Source organism: Mytilus trossulus, chromosome 12, assembly GCF_036588685.1.
Source record: "Mytilus trossulus isolate FHL-02 chromosome 12, PNRI_Mtr1.1.1.hap1, whole genome shotgun sequence".
In the NCBI taxonomy this organism is placed as follows: Eukaryota; Metazoa; Mollusca; class Bivalvia; order Mytilida; family Mytilidae; genus Mytilus; species Mytilus trossulus.
This window is the reverse complement of record NC_086384.1, coordinates 47,181,758-47,195,606: the sequence shown is the minus strand read 5'-3', so window position 1 is coordinate 47,195,606 and position 13,849 is coordinate 47,181,758. Positions and strand designations below refer to the sequence as shown.

Genomic DNA, 13,849 nt, shown 5'->3' with positions numbered 1-13,849 from the left:
TAAACCTTAACATGTAACTTTTGAGCTCACCTGGTCCGTTGACGTTAACTTTTACAAAAATCTTCTCCTCTAAAACTACAGGGCCAAATGTATTCAAACTTGGCCACAATCATCCTTGGGGTATTTTAGTTTGAAAAATGTGTCCAATGATCTGACCGACCAACTAAGATGGCCGCCATGGCTACAAATAGAACATAGGGGTAAAATGTAGATTTTGGCTTATAACTCTGAAACCAAAGCATTAAAAGCAAATCTGACATGGGGTTAAAATAGTTAATCAAGTAAAGATCTATCTGCTCTGAAATTTTCAGATGAATCAGACAACCGGTTGTTGGGTTGCTGCCCCTGAATCGTTAATTTTAAAGAAATTTTGGCGCTTTTGGTTATTATCTTGAATACTTTTATAGATAGAGATAAATTGTAAACAGCAATAATGTTCAGCAAAGTAAGATCTACAAATAAATGATCATGACCAAAATGATCAGTTGACCCCTTAAGGAGTTACTGCCCTTTATAGTCATTTTTTCATAATTTTTATACCCCCCTTTAATTATACCCCCGCTTTAAAAAAGGAAGGGTATACTGTTTTACCTCTGTCTGTCCGTCCCATGAATATTTTTCGTCGCATTTTTCTCAGGAACTACAATACAAGGATTTCTGAAATTTGGTTTCAGGGTTAATTTAAGTCAGCTATACGGTGTGATGCGTTTTCAGATTGATCACTTGAAAACTTCCTGTTTACCGACACTTGTATGATTTTACACATGATAGCCAAGTTGAAAATTTTCATCACACTTTTCTCAGGAACTACAATACAAGGATTTCTGAAATTTGGTTTCAGGATTTATATAAGTCAGCTATACCGTGTGATGCGTTTTCAGATTGATCACTTGACAACTTCCTGTTTATCAGCTATACCGTGTGATGCGTTTTCAGATTGATCACTTGAAAACTTCCTGTTTACCGAACACTTGTATGATTTTACACATGATAGCCAAGTTGAAAATTTTCGTCACACTTTTCTCAGGAACTACAATACAAGGATTTCTGAAATTTGGTTTCAGGATTTATATAAGTCAGCTATACCGTGTGATGCATTTTCAGATTCATCACTCGACAACTTCCTGTTTACCGAACACTTGCATATTTTTACACTATTTATATTATCCACTTGCGGCGGGGGTATCATCAGTGAGCAGTAGCTCGCAGTTTCACTTGTTTGTAATCTTTTACAAAAATCTTCTCCTAACACTACAGGGCCAAATTTATTCAAACTTGGCCACAATCATCCTTGGGGTATCTAGTTTGAAAAATGTGTCCTGTGATCTGACCAACCAACCAAGATGGCCACCATGGCTAAAAATAGAACATAGGGGTAAAATGTAGATTTTGGCTTATAACTCTGAAACCAAACCATTTAGAGCAAATCTGACAAAGAGGTTAAATTGTTTATCAAGTCAATACCTATCTGCCCTGAAATTTTCAGATGAATTGGACAACCGGTTGGAAGGTTGTAACATTATTAACTTATTAAATTTACATAATGTTTATTATCAGAGTCTGTGATTTTAGATATTAAAATACACTTGTATGACCAGAATCTATTAAAATTTAATTATTTATGAACTCTTACTTTTAGGTTTAATGGTTCCGAAGGAAGAATTGGAACATGGTCTTTAAAACTAGAGCAATTGCCATCACTTAATGGAACAGCAGTAACAGAAGAAATAATTGAAAAGAGTGTGGCCCCTTTTTATTGTACAGGAGGTTGTGGAGGAAACAGAACTGATGATTTTGACATAACACTTTATGAGTTTGGTCACTGTGCCAGCTTCAATATTTGCGAGTGAGTATGACTCCTATGGTTCAGGAGGTAGACTTTGATTAAGGGAAACAAGACTAAAAATCGTCATTTTTTATGCACCACTTACGATAGTAGAGGGGCATTATGTTTTCTGGTCTGTGGCTCTGTCCGTTCGTCCTGCTTCAGGTTAAAGTTTTTGGTCGAGGTAGTTTTTGATGAAGCTGAAGTCCAATCAACTTGAAACTTAGTACATGTGTTGCTTGTGATATGATCTTTTTGATTTTAAAGCAAAATAAGACTTCTGACCCCCAACTTAACAGTCCACTGAACATAGAAAATGAAAGTGGGAGTTTCAAGTTAAAGTTTTTGGTCAAGGTAGTTTTTGATGAAATTGAAGTTCAATCAACTTGAAACTTAGTACGCATGTACCCTATAGTATAATCTTTCTAACTTTAATGCCAAATTAGATTTTTACACAATTTCACGTTCCATGGAAAATGAAAATTATAGTGCGAGGGGGGTATCCGTGTACGAGTGGGACACATTCTTGTTCCTAATAAATTTTAAGCTTTTGGTTACATAGATATTAATTTCCAACTTTTTGTTTTATGTAAATGCTTAAAAGACATGTAACTGGACTTGTATAAACACATAACTGATATAAAGAGATATCTCCCTGAGTAAACTATCCTGGATTCCTACCAAACTTGGTCAGAAGCTTGTTTAGGATCATAAGATAGTATCCAGATTCCAGAAGTAAATTCTGAAGGGAAAAAAATCCTTGTTTATCTGTATTTTACTTATAAATGGACTTTTCTGCCAGTTGACATTACATTGACTCTTCCGTTAAGATTTTGATAATTTTCTTAAAATATCCTGGATTTTTACCCAACTTTGACAGAAGCATGTTTATGATCAAATATAACTTTTATTTTCATGTCTGTGTTGTAGGTGTAACGAAGGTTACTATGGCTTATCATGTCAGGACATGACCTGTAACTGTGTAAATGGAGAATGTCTTATTCCATTAGTATGTGTGTGTGAAAATGGATGGACTGGATCAAGATGTGAAGTACCAATCTGTGGGTAAGTTATAAATAGATCAAACCTAGGTGTGAAGTACCAATCTGTGGGTAAGTTATGAATAGATCAAACCTAGGTGTGAAGTACCAATCTGTGGGTAAGTTATGAATAGATCAAACCTAGGTGTGAAGTACCAATCTGTGGGTAAGTTATAAATAGATCAAACCTATAGGTGTGAAGTACCAATCTGTGGGTAAGTTATGAATAGATCAAACCTATAGGTGTGAAGTACCAATCTGTGGGTAAGTTATGAATAGATCAAACATAGGTGTGAAGTACCAATCTGTGGGTAAGTTATGAATAGATCAAACCTAGGTGTGAAGTACCAATCTGTGGGTAAGTTATAAATAGATCAAACCTATAGGTGTGAAGTACCAATCTGTGGGTAAGTTATGAATAGATCAAACCTATAGGTGTGAAGTACCAATCTGTGGGTAAGTTATGAATAGATCAAACGTAGGTGTGAAGTACCAATCTGTGGGTAAGTTATGAATAGATCAAACGTAGGTGTGAAGTACCAATCTGTGGGTAAGTTATGAATAGATCAAACCTAGTTGTGAAGTACCAATCTGTGGGTAAGTTATAAATAGATCAAACGTAGGTGTGAAGTACCAATCTGTGGGTAAGTTATAAATAGATCAAACGTAGGTGTGAAGTACCAATCTGTGGGTAAGTTATGAATAGATCAAACGTAGGTGTGAAGTACCAATCTGTGGGTAAGTTATGAATAGATCAAACCTAGTTGTGAAGTACCAATCTGTGGGTAAGTTATAAATAGATCAAACCTAGGTGTGAAGTATCAATCTGTGGGTAAGTTATAAATAGATCAAACCTAGGTGTGAAGTACCAATCTGTGGGTAAGTTATAAATAGATACTAGTGAGTCTTTCTTTGTTGTGATGTTACACTATTGCTTCAGGTAAGGATGAAGGTTGGTACCTATTAAAACATATAAACCCGCTGCTTGCACCCGTTGTTTACTCCTGTCCTAAGTCAGGAATCAGATAGATATAGGAAGATGTGGTGTGAGTGCCAATGAGACAACTCTCCATCCAAGTAACAATATAAAAAGTAAACCATTATAGGTTAAAGTAAGGCCTTCAACACGGAGCCTTGGCTCACACCGAACAACAAGCTATAAAGGGCCCCAAAATTACTAGTGTAAAACCATTCAAACGGGAAAACCAACGGTCTAATCTATTTAAACAAAACGAGAAACATGTATATATTACATAAACAAACGACAACTACTGTACATCAGATTCCTGACTTAGGACAGGTGCAAACATTTGCAGCGGGATTAAACGTTTTAATGAATCCAAACCTTCTCCTTTTTTCTTTAACAATAGCATAACATCACAACATAGAAAAACACAATAAAATATCAATTGGCAGACTTAACTCAATCAAAAAACGTATGATTACACAATGAACGAATAAATTTGATCTGCAAAGGTTGTTGTTTATTGATGTGGTTCATAAATTTGTTTAGTTTCTAGTTTTTTTTTAAAGATCAGACCATTGGTTTTCCCTGTGATAATTCAAAGATCATTTATTATTGAAGTGAGTCCTGGGAGGCAACTCCCCCCCCCCCCCCTTTTTATGAAATATTCTATTGGATTTTACATATATAGATATAACTATGTGAATTCTTGCAAGTTAACTACTGAAGATGAGGTCAATATTATACCACATTAATAAGAAATGGTTAGGAAACAAATAAATTGTTTAAGTGCTGTTTACTCAAATTCATTTACTAAATGCAACAACGTTGTTCTATTTGTATTCATTATAAGACTTATTTGGAACTTACTTTGCAATACCTAAGTAATTTTGTATACCATCTCATTACAAAGACTGTTGATTTTTTTTTTAAACCTACTGCAGATTCTTTTATTTTTGTAGACTGAACAATAACTGAAATAATTGTGCATACTTTTGTGGTTTTGGAAAATTTTGCATACATTCCTTTAGAATTCTGTTGACCATATATATTTAAATTCATGGTTCCCCAGTCCCAACAAATTCACGAAAATTGAAATCCATAGAATATTATAAAAGCACAGTAATTATTAATACAAAATATGAAATGAAATATTAATAATGGTCTTTTTTTTCTCAGTTTTGACTGTGGAGATGGTAAATGTTCGGGACCAGATACCTGTAAATGTAACTCTGGATCTGTAGGAGCACAATGTAACCAGTCCATATATGTCGTGACGATCATTCCAATATTATGTTTTATAATATTTATTGTTATCTTGGTCTTCCTCATCAGATGGTTATTAAAAAGGTAAGAATATTCCAAAAATTTATTTGTTAGGCCATGGAAAATTAATTGTTGGTTTGGCCATGGAAAAATAATTCATGGTTTGCCCTAACCCGACCGGGTCACTGTTTTACCGCGGGGTCATTCAATTTTTTTGTGAAAAAAAAAAAAAAAAAAATTTAAAAAAAAATAAATTTTTTTTTGCAGAGACAACTAAAAGTGTGTTGGAAGTATGCAAGATTAAAGTTCCGCTGTAGAAACAATACATATAGAAATAAAATTATGCATGGTTACAAAAAAAAAAAAAAAGCCTGCCTGCCGGGTCTTTAAAATTTTCCCATGTTAGGGGAAACCAACAATTAATTTTCCATGGCCTTTCCCCTAACATGGGAAAATTTAAAAGACCCGGCAGGCAGGCTTTTTTTTTTTTTTTTGTAACCATGCATAATTTTATTTCTATATGTATTGTATATGTTATAGTGGAACTATAAACTTGCATATTTTCAACACTTAAAGTTGTCTCTGAAAAAAAAAAAAAAAAAATTTTTTAAATTTTTATTTGTTTTTTGCAATAAAATTTAATGACCCGGTCGGGTTAGGGGAAACCATCAATTATTTTTCCATGGCCTTATATTTCTTTTCTGCTGATCTTGGTTTTTTTTAATTTCACCAAACAGAATGGCATGTGATCTCCTTTTATAGGGCATTTGCTATTCAGTTATGAATTTTGTCTCTGGCAAACAAACAAACATGCCTTCTAAGGCAAAAAAAGGTATATGTGCATGTGTTTTCAGTTACCCCACTGATTCTGATGGTAAACTTCCGGAAGGGACATGTATAATACCTAAATTCAACTCAGTACACTGACATTTTTTTACTGGATTTTGACTTAAAAAAAAAGAAATTTATAGAAAAAATTGCCAACCTACCAACCTTATTTTTTAAAAGAATGTTAGTGGAACCACACATATACTCTATTTGGCATAACTCAGAGACAGAACTAAACTATTCAGACATTTGGTATTTAAAAAAATACATAAATAAAAGAATTTGAAAACTTGGCACATTTTACTTTATTTCTATAGTTTGAGTATAACCCTGTTGGAAACTTATTTTGTTTTTGGGATACGATTGCTGTCAAGCAATCTGTAGACTTTTACCGTTGACCCTATGATACACTCCCTCACGTCATTCGTTTTATTCTAAACATTCAGCAACATCTCAGATTCTTATGATTGTCTTGCTTTAAAAGGTAAAAACAAGCAAAACAATTGAACATAAACAACTTTCCTGTAATGTTTTACTCATAATCTTCATGTGTGATATTTTCCTTGACTTATATTCGTGTTTGTAACAATACGGAAAATCAGAATTAAACAGTATTTATATTTAGTGTTTTTATAAATTTAGAAACACGTCAGAGGGAATTCCCAAATTTTGATAACTTGCGAGAGTTCTCTGAAAGCCGATCGATAATTCTATTTCTGTCACAAGAACTGAAGAGGAGGATTTCTATATTTTACCGTTATGAAACTGATATTTGATACTGTACTCTCATAAAGAAATGCAGAACCATTCATCATATCATTTAATAAACGTTCTTGTTCCAAATCGCAAGTCGCGGATTGTTTATGTATTAATGCCCATGCGTGGTCTCACTAATTACAGACAAAAAGAATTGTAGAGACAAAAAGCGTCAAGAAGCGACAAGAAGAATAATATAAGCAACAAGAAACTATTTAGCGACAAGAAAACATTTTTTTATTTATATTACTTATTCGAAATAAATATTAAAAAAATATGCAAAAGAAAACAATTTCAACGACAGGAAAGTTAATTTTGATAGGGGAAAAAATGAAATTCAGTTGCTGCATTTATTTACATGATATTTTATAAGGTATCACAGGAAGTATTACCTTTACCCTGTCGTTTTATGGTATTACTTTTACTTGTGTTTTAGAACAATAATATATTTTGTCTTTTTATTTGTTTTTAAAACTATTTTTGTACAATATATACTTAACTTGCAAAATGCATTATTTGTGCATAATTGTCCAGAAAATACATACACAAATTGTGAAATACAAATTAAGAACTGAAATCAAACAAGAGGAAAACATAATTAAAATGTGAATTTTTTTCATCATTTTTATAGTGTATTGTCTCATTTATCATGTTTATGCATATAGATTGAAGATTAAAGGAAACTGATGACAATCTTGAGTTTTCAACAGGTGTTCACTATTTGGTACAATAATTGTATATTCTGGTAATTGATGAAGGTGTTAATGGATGTTATTGTAGCAATAAAACAAAAGGAAGGTGACAAATCTTTGTTTTTATTTTCATTTTATAGCGTTTACATTTCCTTTGCTCTTACACATGTTTAATTTCTTCATCTATCAATATGATAATAAAAAGTACACAATCTCTTCCTCGAATTTTTTTTTATTTCTTCATCTTTCAATGTAATCCTAAAAAAATATTTTGATGTATGTGATGACAAAATGTATTCTTGTCGCTAAATAGCTTCTTGTTGCTTTTTGTCACTTATATTATTTTTCTTCTTGTCGCTTCTTGACGCTTTTTGTCGCTAATTAGTGAGACCCCACATGCGTGTAGTTTTCCTGATTTCAAGGGGTATCAGATTGAGTATTTCCCCGCTTCATTGATTAATTTGAAACTCATGAGATTCTTTCTATGTCTGTCTGCGTATGGAGGGCTATTGTTGTTGCATAATTTTAAATCATATGCATAATTGAAATTAAAATAAATGTTTCATCGTAAAAATTACCTATAACACCCCTTCAGCAGAAATGGAATCTTCCATATTATCGTTTGGAGTTGTCTCCCTTTTCGAAGTATTCGTCAAGAAGAATTAACTCGTAAATGCCGATAAACGTCGTATTATATTAAGAACGATCTCAATGTAAACAGAGGAGTGTGTACGGAAAGGAGTCATGCCCTCTGACCCAAAGGAACTTCAATAATTAAAGAGTAAGAAATGGGGTTCCTCCTAAACTGGTCCGACGTTCTATATATAGCTTCGCACCGAAGGTCAGTGTAGCGATAAGTGAACACAACAGGGGTCCAGTTTAGGGTTCCTCCTAGAATTACGTGATAAGATATGGAAGCAAGTTAACTCGTACCACGGCATTGGAACCAAAAAAGTTAACTTGTACTACTGGGAAGTCGTACCATTCAAAAAAAATATATTAAAAAATATGATGTTTTATGGGTTTCTGTTTGTAAACTTAATAGAAATAAAGTTGAATTACTTGAATTTTACACAGGAGTTAAATGAAAACTAAGACAAAAATAAAGAATGTTTTAAAGCATTAGTGTTTTAACTGATCTTTCAAACTAGAACATAGGCGGATCCAGCCCCCCCCCCCCCTTTTTCGTGGAAAAAATTTGTTTGATTATAAAGGGAATCATTGAAGCATGACTGGAGCGGGCCCCCTCTTAGGTTAGTCAGCAGGCTCCCCCTTAGGAAAAGTTCTGGATCCGCCACAGTGACTGTAGAACTTAATCCAGAGGAAAGTTAAAACATTGCTTTAACTGTACCTTATTAAAATTGAACATGTTGAATATATATATATCCAATTTAAGTTAATTAAAGCTGTAATCCATGATCACAAATTGAATGCTATGTTTACAATTGTTGAAAGCCATGTGGTTTTTTTGCGGGGGAAAATGTGGACCCCCTTAACAGGAATCACTTACATTTCATTGTTACATTTATTTATAGACAGTAAAAATAATTTTGGCAATCATTTGGACTAACTGCTAAGACTGAATCATTCATGAAAAATTTTCTTCGGGTGAAACTGTTTATACTTTAATTATCTACATCTGTTACAGTATTTTCTATCCAATATACAAGGAACATTAGCTACAAATTGGTCATTGTACTTTCAAATTATATACATTTTACAGACTTAAGAGGTATTGGGTGAAAGTAACGTATATCATGTATATTCATCATTTAACATCATTTGAATGCATTTAAATAAGTTGGTACGAGTGAGCAATGGTACGAGTTTGCATTGGTACAAGGTTTTTTTAGTGGTACGAGTTTACAATGGTACAGGATAACTATAATTTGATAAAACACAATAAGTACATGGCTCATACACTTGTAACAGGGATTGGCTATTCTTTAAGTTGAGTGACTATTCAGATTGTTACATTTTGCATGTGCAGTTGAATTAGTTTAGAGAATAATACTATCCAGCTGTACCAGGGTTACCAGCCAAAAATGCTTGAGACTCACACATGTTCATGCTTTTTTGCGGCAGTATTCTTGGATGTATTTTTTTCCTCTTTGATCTTTTCAATTTTGGCCAAATCTCCTGCATGTGTTTAATGAAAATTTGGCAGAACTGCTATACATGTGTCAATGAAAACTATGGCAATCGTATCCCTCAGAGCATTCTGCTCTTTGATTACATTTATTGTATTTATTTGATTTTTAGACATCATTTACGTCAAGCTTTGAAGAACTTAGATTGGCTGATAAAATGGGACGAAGTAGTTGTTGGTGACACCAGAGCCATGAGTATTATGTCCACAGCTGGTGATGATTTTGCTACATCTGCTAAAAGTAATATGTGCACTTGGAGAAGTCAAAAGTGTTATATCCAGGTATAAGCAATTTCACTTAAAAATTGCAACGAAAATTATTTCTTACTATTTTTATACCCCACTTATTCATTATGTTTTTCGTTCTGTGCATCTGTTTGTTAGGCTTCAGGTTAAAGTTTTTGGTCAAGGTAGCTGAAGTCTAATCATCTTGAAATTTTGTACAAATGTTCCTTATGCTATGATCTTTGCAATTATACAGCCAAAGTGAAATAAGAATAGAGTATTGACCCCGTTTAAGTATTTCTATTTTAATTTAAGTATTTCTATTTTAATTTCAATATTTGCATTATCCAAAAAAATCGAAAAAAATGGTAAGACATAATTCTGTGTTTAAGTTTATTAACTTCATAAATATATCATTTTTATGCCCCACCTACGATAGTAGAGGGACATTATGTTTTCTGGTCTGTTCGTCCGTCTGTTCGTTTGTCCGTCTGTCCCGCTTCAGGTTAAAGTTTTTGGTCAAGGTAGTTTTTGATGAAGTTGAAGTCCAATCAACTTGAAACTTAGTACACATGTTTCCTATAATATTATCTTTCTAATTTTAATGCCTAATTATATTTTTTATCCAATTTCACGGTCCATTGAACATGGAAAATTATAGTGCGAGTGGGGCATCCGTGTACTTTGGACACATTCTTGTTTATAAACTATATTTGATCATCAGTAATTCATATTTATTTTTCAGAAATTCAACTGTGATACTTTGTCAGTGGAAGATGAAAATCTGAGAATGGAAGTTGTCGCCATCAGAGAATTGCGTCACAATAACTTGGTTCAGTTTGTTGGTGCCTGTTTGGAATATCCTAATGTGTGTTTACTGTCAGAAGTTACACCAAAGGTAACAGTTCAATAGTGAAGGCAATTATTGGAAGGTCTACTTAAATAAATTAATTAAAGCTAGGGGTCTCTGTATGTGTTTGGTACATATTTAGAAATAGATATGTATAAGGGTATCAAATGCATACTTAAAATCTGACTAATATATACTGTGGATTCATTACTATTATCTTTATACCAATTTTCGTGGATTTTGTGGATAATGGTGATCCACGAAATTAAATGTTCAACGAATAACAAATTTTCTATGGGCTTATATGCAGTCCCCAAATGATATGTAAGTTTTCATTAATCCACGAAAATTGGTACCCACAAATATAAATAAATCCACAGTAGACCACATAATTTGTGGTTATTCATGATATTTGTGTTTTTATTAATACTTATCAATTTTGCTTGCAGGGAAGCTTGGAAGATCTTTTATCCAATGACAATGTTAAACTTGGATGGGACTTTAAATTCTCCTTACTAAAAGACATCTGTCGTGGAATGCACTTCCTCCATTTATCAGAGATACAATCCCATGGAAGACTCAAGTCATCAAATTGTCTAGTAGATAATAGATGGACATGTAAAATATCAGGTATGGAAAAAGTGATGATATTCACGCTTGAATTATAGGTTTATCAAAGGCATTTTAATGCCATATTTATGGGCATTATGTTATTTGGTCTGTGTGTCGGCTTCAGGTTTAAGTTTCTGGTCATGGTAGTTTTTGATGAAAAAATGCCAAATTTCTCAATTTTTTACTTACTTGGCATGCAACTGGAAGCAGTTGTTTCCTATGCATATTTCAATAACAAACAAGATCAGCAGTCATTTGGCCTCTGAACTTCATGTGTCAGACTTCGAAAAGAAGCCCACCACTCAACAAAAAATAGCCCACTTTCATTTGATTGCAATTTTGGAAGTTTGTATTTGAGCTCAAACTGAACATTAAAATGGAGAAACATGACAATAAATTAATTTAAATGTGTACGATTGAGATAACGCATACACTTGGTATAAATAAATGTCATACAGTAGATCTCCAAAAGTATGGAGAGCAATTGGAGCTAAATATTGGTATATTGAGTACAGCTGTAATATTACAGCCGCCTCATGGTAAGGGTTAAGAACAATTTTCTTTAATTCATATTAAAAAATTCAAAATGCAAGTTAAAAATATTGCGATTATAACCCTGTTGCATTATTCACAATACTTTTTTAATTAACAGTATTAATTTAACATGTGTATAAAAATAAAGGGATGTGGTATATTTGTCAATGGGACAACTAGCCACCAAAAATCAAATGAAGGGGGTGTAAGAAATTGTAGGTTACTGTTTATACACCAACATTGAGATAAGTCCATACCAAATAGTCTGCTATAAATGGCCTCTACATGAAAAATATGAAGCAATTCTATCTTAAAAAATAACAGCCTAATTTGCAACTAAACAATATAGTTTTACGATACTCTATATATATATTTTCTGGTTTTTTTTTAGGATTTGGTTTACCCAGTCTTAGATACAATGGACCTAGAAAGAAGTTACCTGATGATGACGAATTTACTGAAAAGAAATTAACGTTTGTTTTAATTTGTTTATAGATTCTTGTGAAGAAATAAATATTTGTTTTTATAGTTTCATTTACTGAACACTTGTAAATCAATTCTGAACTGAAATCGGCATTTTATTAAGGGTTGATAAATATTAAAACTTGCAATCTGATATCTTGTTCATATATCTCTTTTAATGCAGCTTTTTCTGAAATTACAATAATTATTCCCACATTTTTGTCCAATTATCAAAAATCTCAATAAAAAATGCACACAATAATTTCTGAAATTACAGTGTATCAAACTTAGAATCAGAAATGCAGCCACATGTGAAATTTTGCCAGATCTTTTGTTGATTCTTACTTCATTTCTTATAATATAAAAAAAATATAGTTTTGATAATTTGACAATTTCTCTTTTCCAGCTCATTGTTTTGGACAGCTCCAGAATTGTTGCCAGGCTGCAAAAATATTGATGGTGTTAAACAGGGGACTAAGCATGGAGATGTGTACTCGTAAGTATGTGACAGAAAACACATGAGAAATGCTGCATATCTGCTTTCTCTCCCAATTTAAGTGTGAACTACACAATTTTGACCATTTGTCACAATGGCCAGATCGTTATCATTGAAAAAAACTCTAAAACACAATTTTGTGAAATTCCACATGAAAAAAAATATTTCCAGATTTTCAACTATTCATTTAAATTTGATTGGACATTATCAAATATATCAAATTTACCTATACATATTTTCGAAACATCCTGGCACTTTTAATTTCTAGGAGGTGAAATTCTCAGGATTTTACAATAAACTCTATGGGAAAATACAATTTTTAATTCCAATTTGAAACCAAACGGTAAAAGATATCACAAAGATTTTTAAAAGCCATATCTAATATGACAAGGAGATTTGAAAAAAAATGTTCTCAAAATTAATTTTAATGATTCAACAAAAAATAAATTGAGTTGTAAGTTTGTGTACCTATATATGGTAAAACCCAAGGATTTGCCACAGCTTCAACTCCAATATTCAAATAGATAAACACAATCTAATCATCTGATTGGTCAATCTTCAGCTGTGATGCAAGCATGAAATATATTTACAGGTTTAACTCTGCCTACTTATGTTGTAAGCAGATGTCAATCTTTAATTACAATGCTTGAGAAAACTTAAGGTGGTACCTTGCACTACAGGAAGATAACTATGTAAAATCAACTAAACGTTTTATTTAAGTTGTGTTGTAAAGGGAATGTTAAGCTTCTCAATGATCAAAACTGGTGTTTGTTAAACTGCTATATAACCAGTGTAATTTTTCTGAAAAAATGTTTGGTTCATAATTTTTGAAATTTTTATACTTTTGTTGAGGGGTCAAAGTAAATACTTTGTCAAAATTTTATGTAAATTAAACGAATGTAAAGTCAGCCATGTAGTTGAGAGGAAAAATAAAGAACTGAAGAAGGCCAATGGCCGAAACGTCTTGAAAAATTGGTTTATTTAAACAATTATATAAAGTATGTTCCCTATTGGAATTTTGAAAACAAGGATAAATTAAACGAGCCAAATTAATTTGAGTGAAAGTGTTGGGTACCACCATACTGTGGATTCATTTATTTTCATGGATACTAATTTTTGTAGAATAGGAAAAACTTTGATGGTCATTGAT

The 13,849-nt window shown here is 32.5% G+C and overlaps 1 protein-coding gene across 1 annotated transcript in view; it reads left to right on the top strand.

The window, feature by feature from the left end:
* The window catches only part of LOC134692512 (uncharacterized), a 43,907-nt gene extending 31,204 nt beyond the window's left edge, over positions 1–12,703 (top strand). The window contains exons 18-25 of the mRNA XM_063552969.1: positions 1,640–1,846; positions 2,756–2,890; positions 5,009–5,179; positions 9,634–9,802; positions 10,491–10,643; positions 11,045–11,225; positions 12,133–12,214; positions 12,610–12,703. Of these exons, the coding sequence (XP_063409039.1) occupies positions 1,640–1,846; positions 2,756–2,890; positions 5,009–5,179; positions 9,634–9,802; positions 10,491–10,643; positions 11,045–11,225; positions 12,133–12,214; positions 12,610–12,703 (1,192 nt within the window). The remainder of the gene's footprint in view (positions 1–1,639; positions 1,847–2,755; positions 2,891–5,008; positions 5,180–9,633; positions 9,803–10,490; positions 10,644–11,044; positions 11,226–12,132; positions 12,215–12,609) is intronic.
* Positions 12,704–13,849: the final 1,146 nt, after the last annotated feature.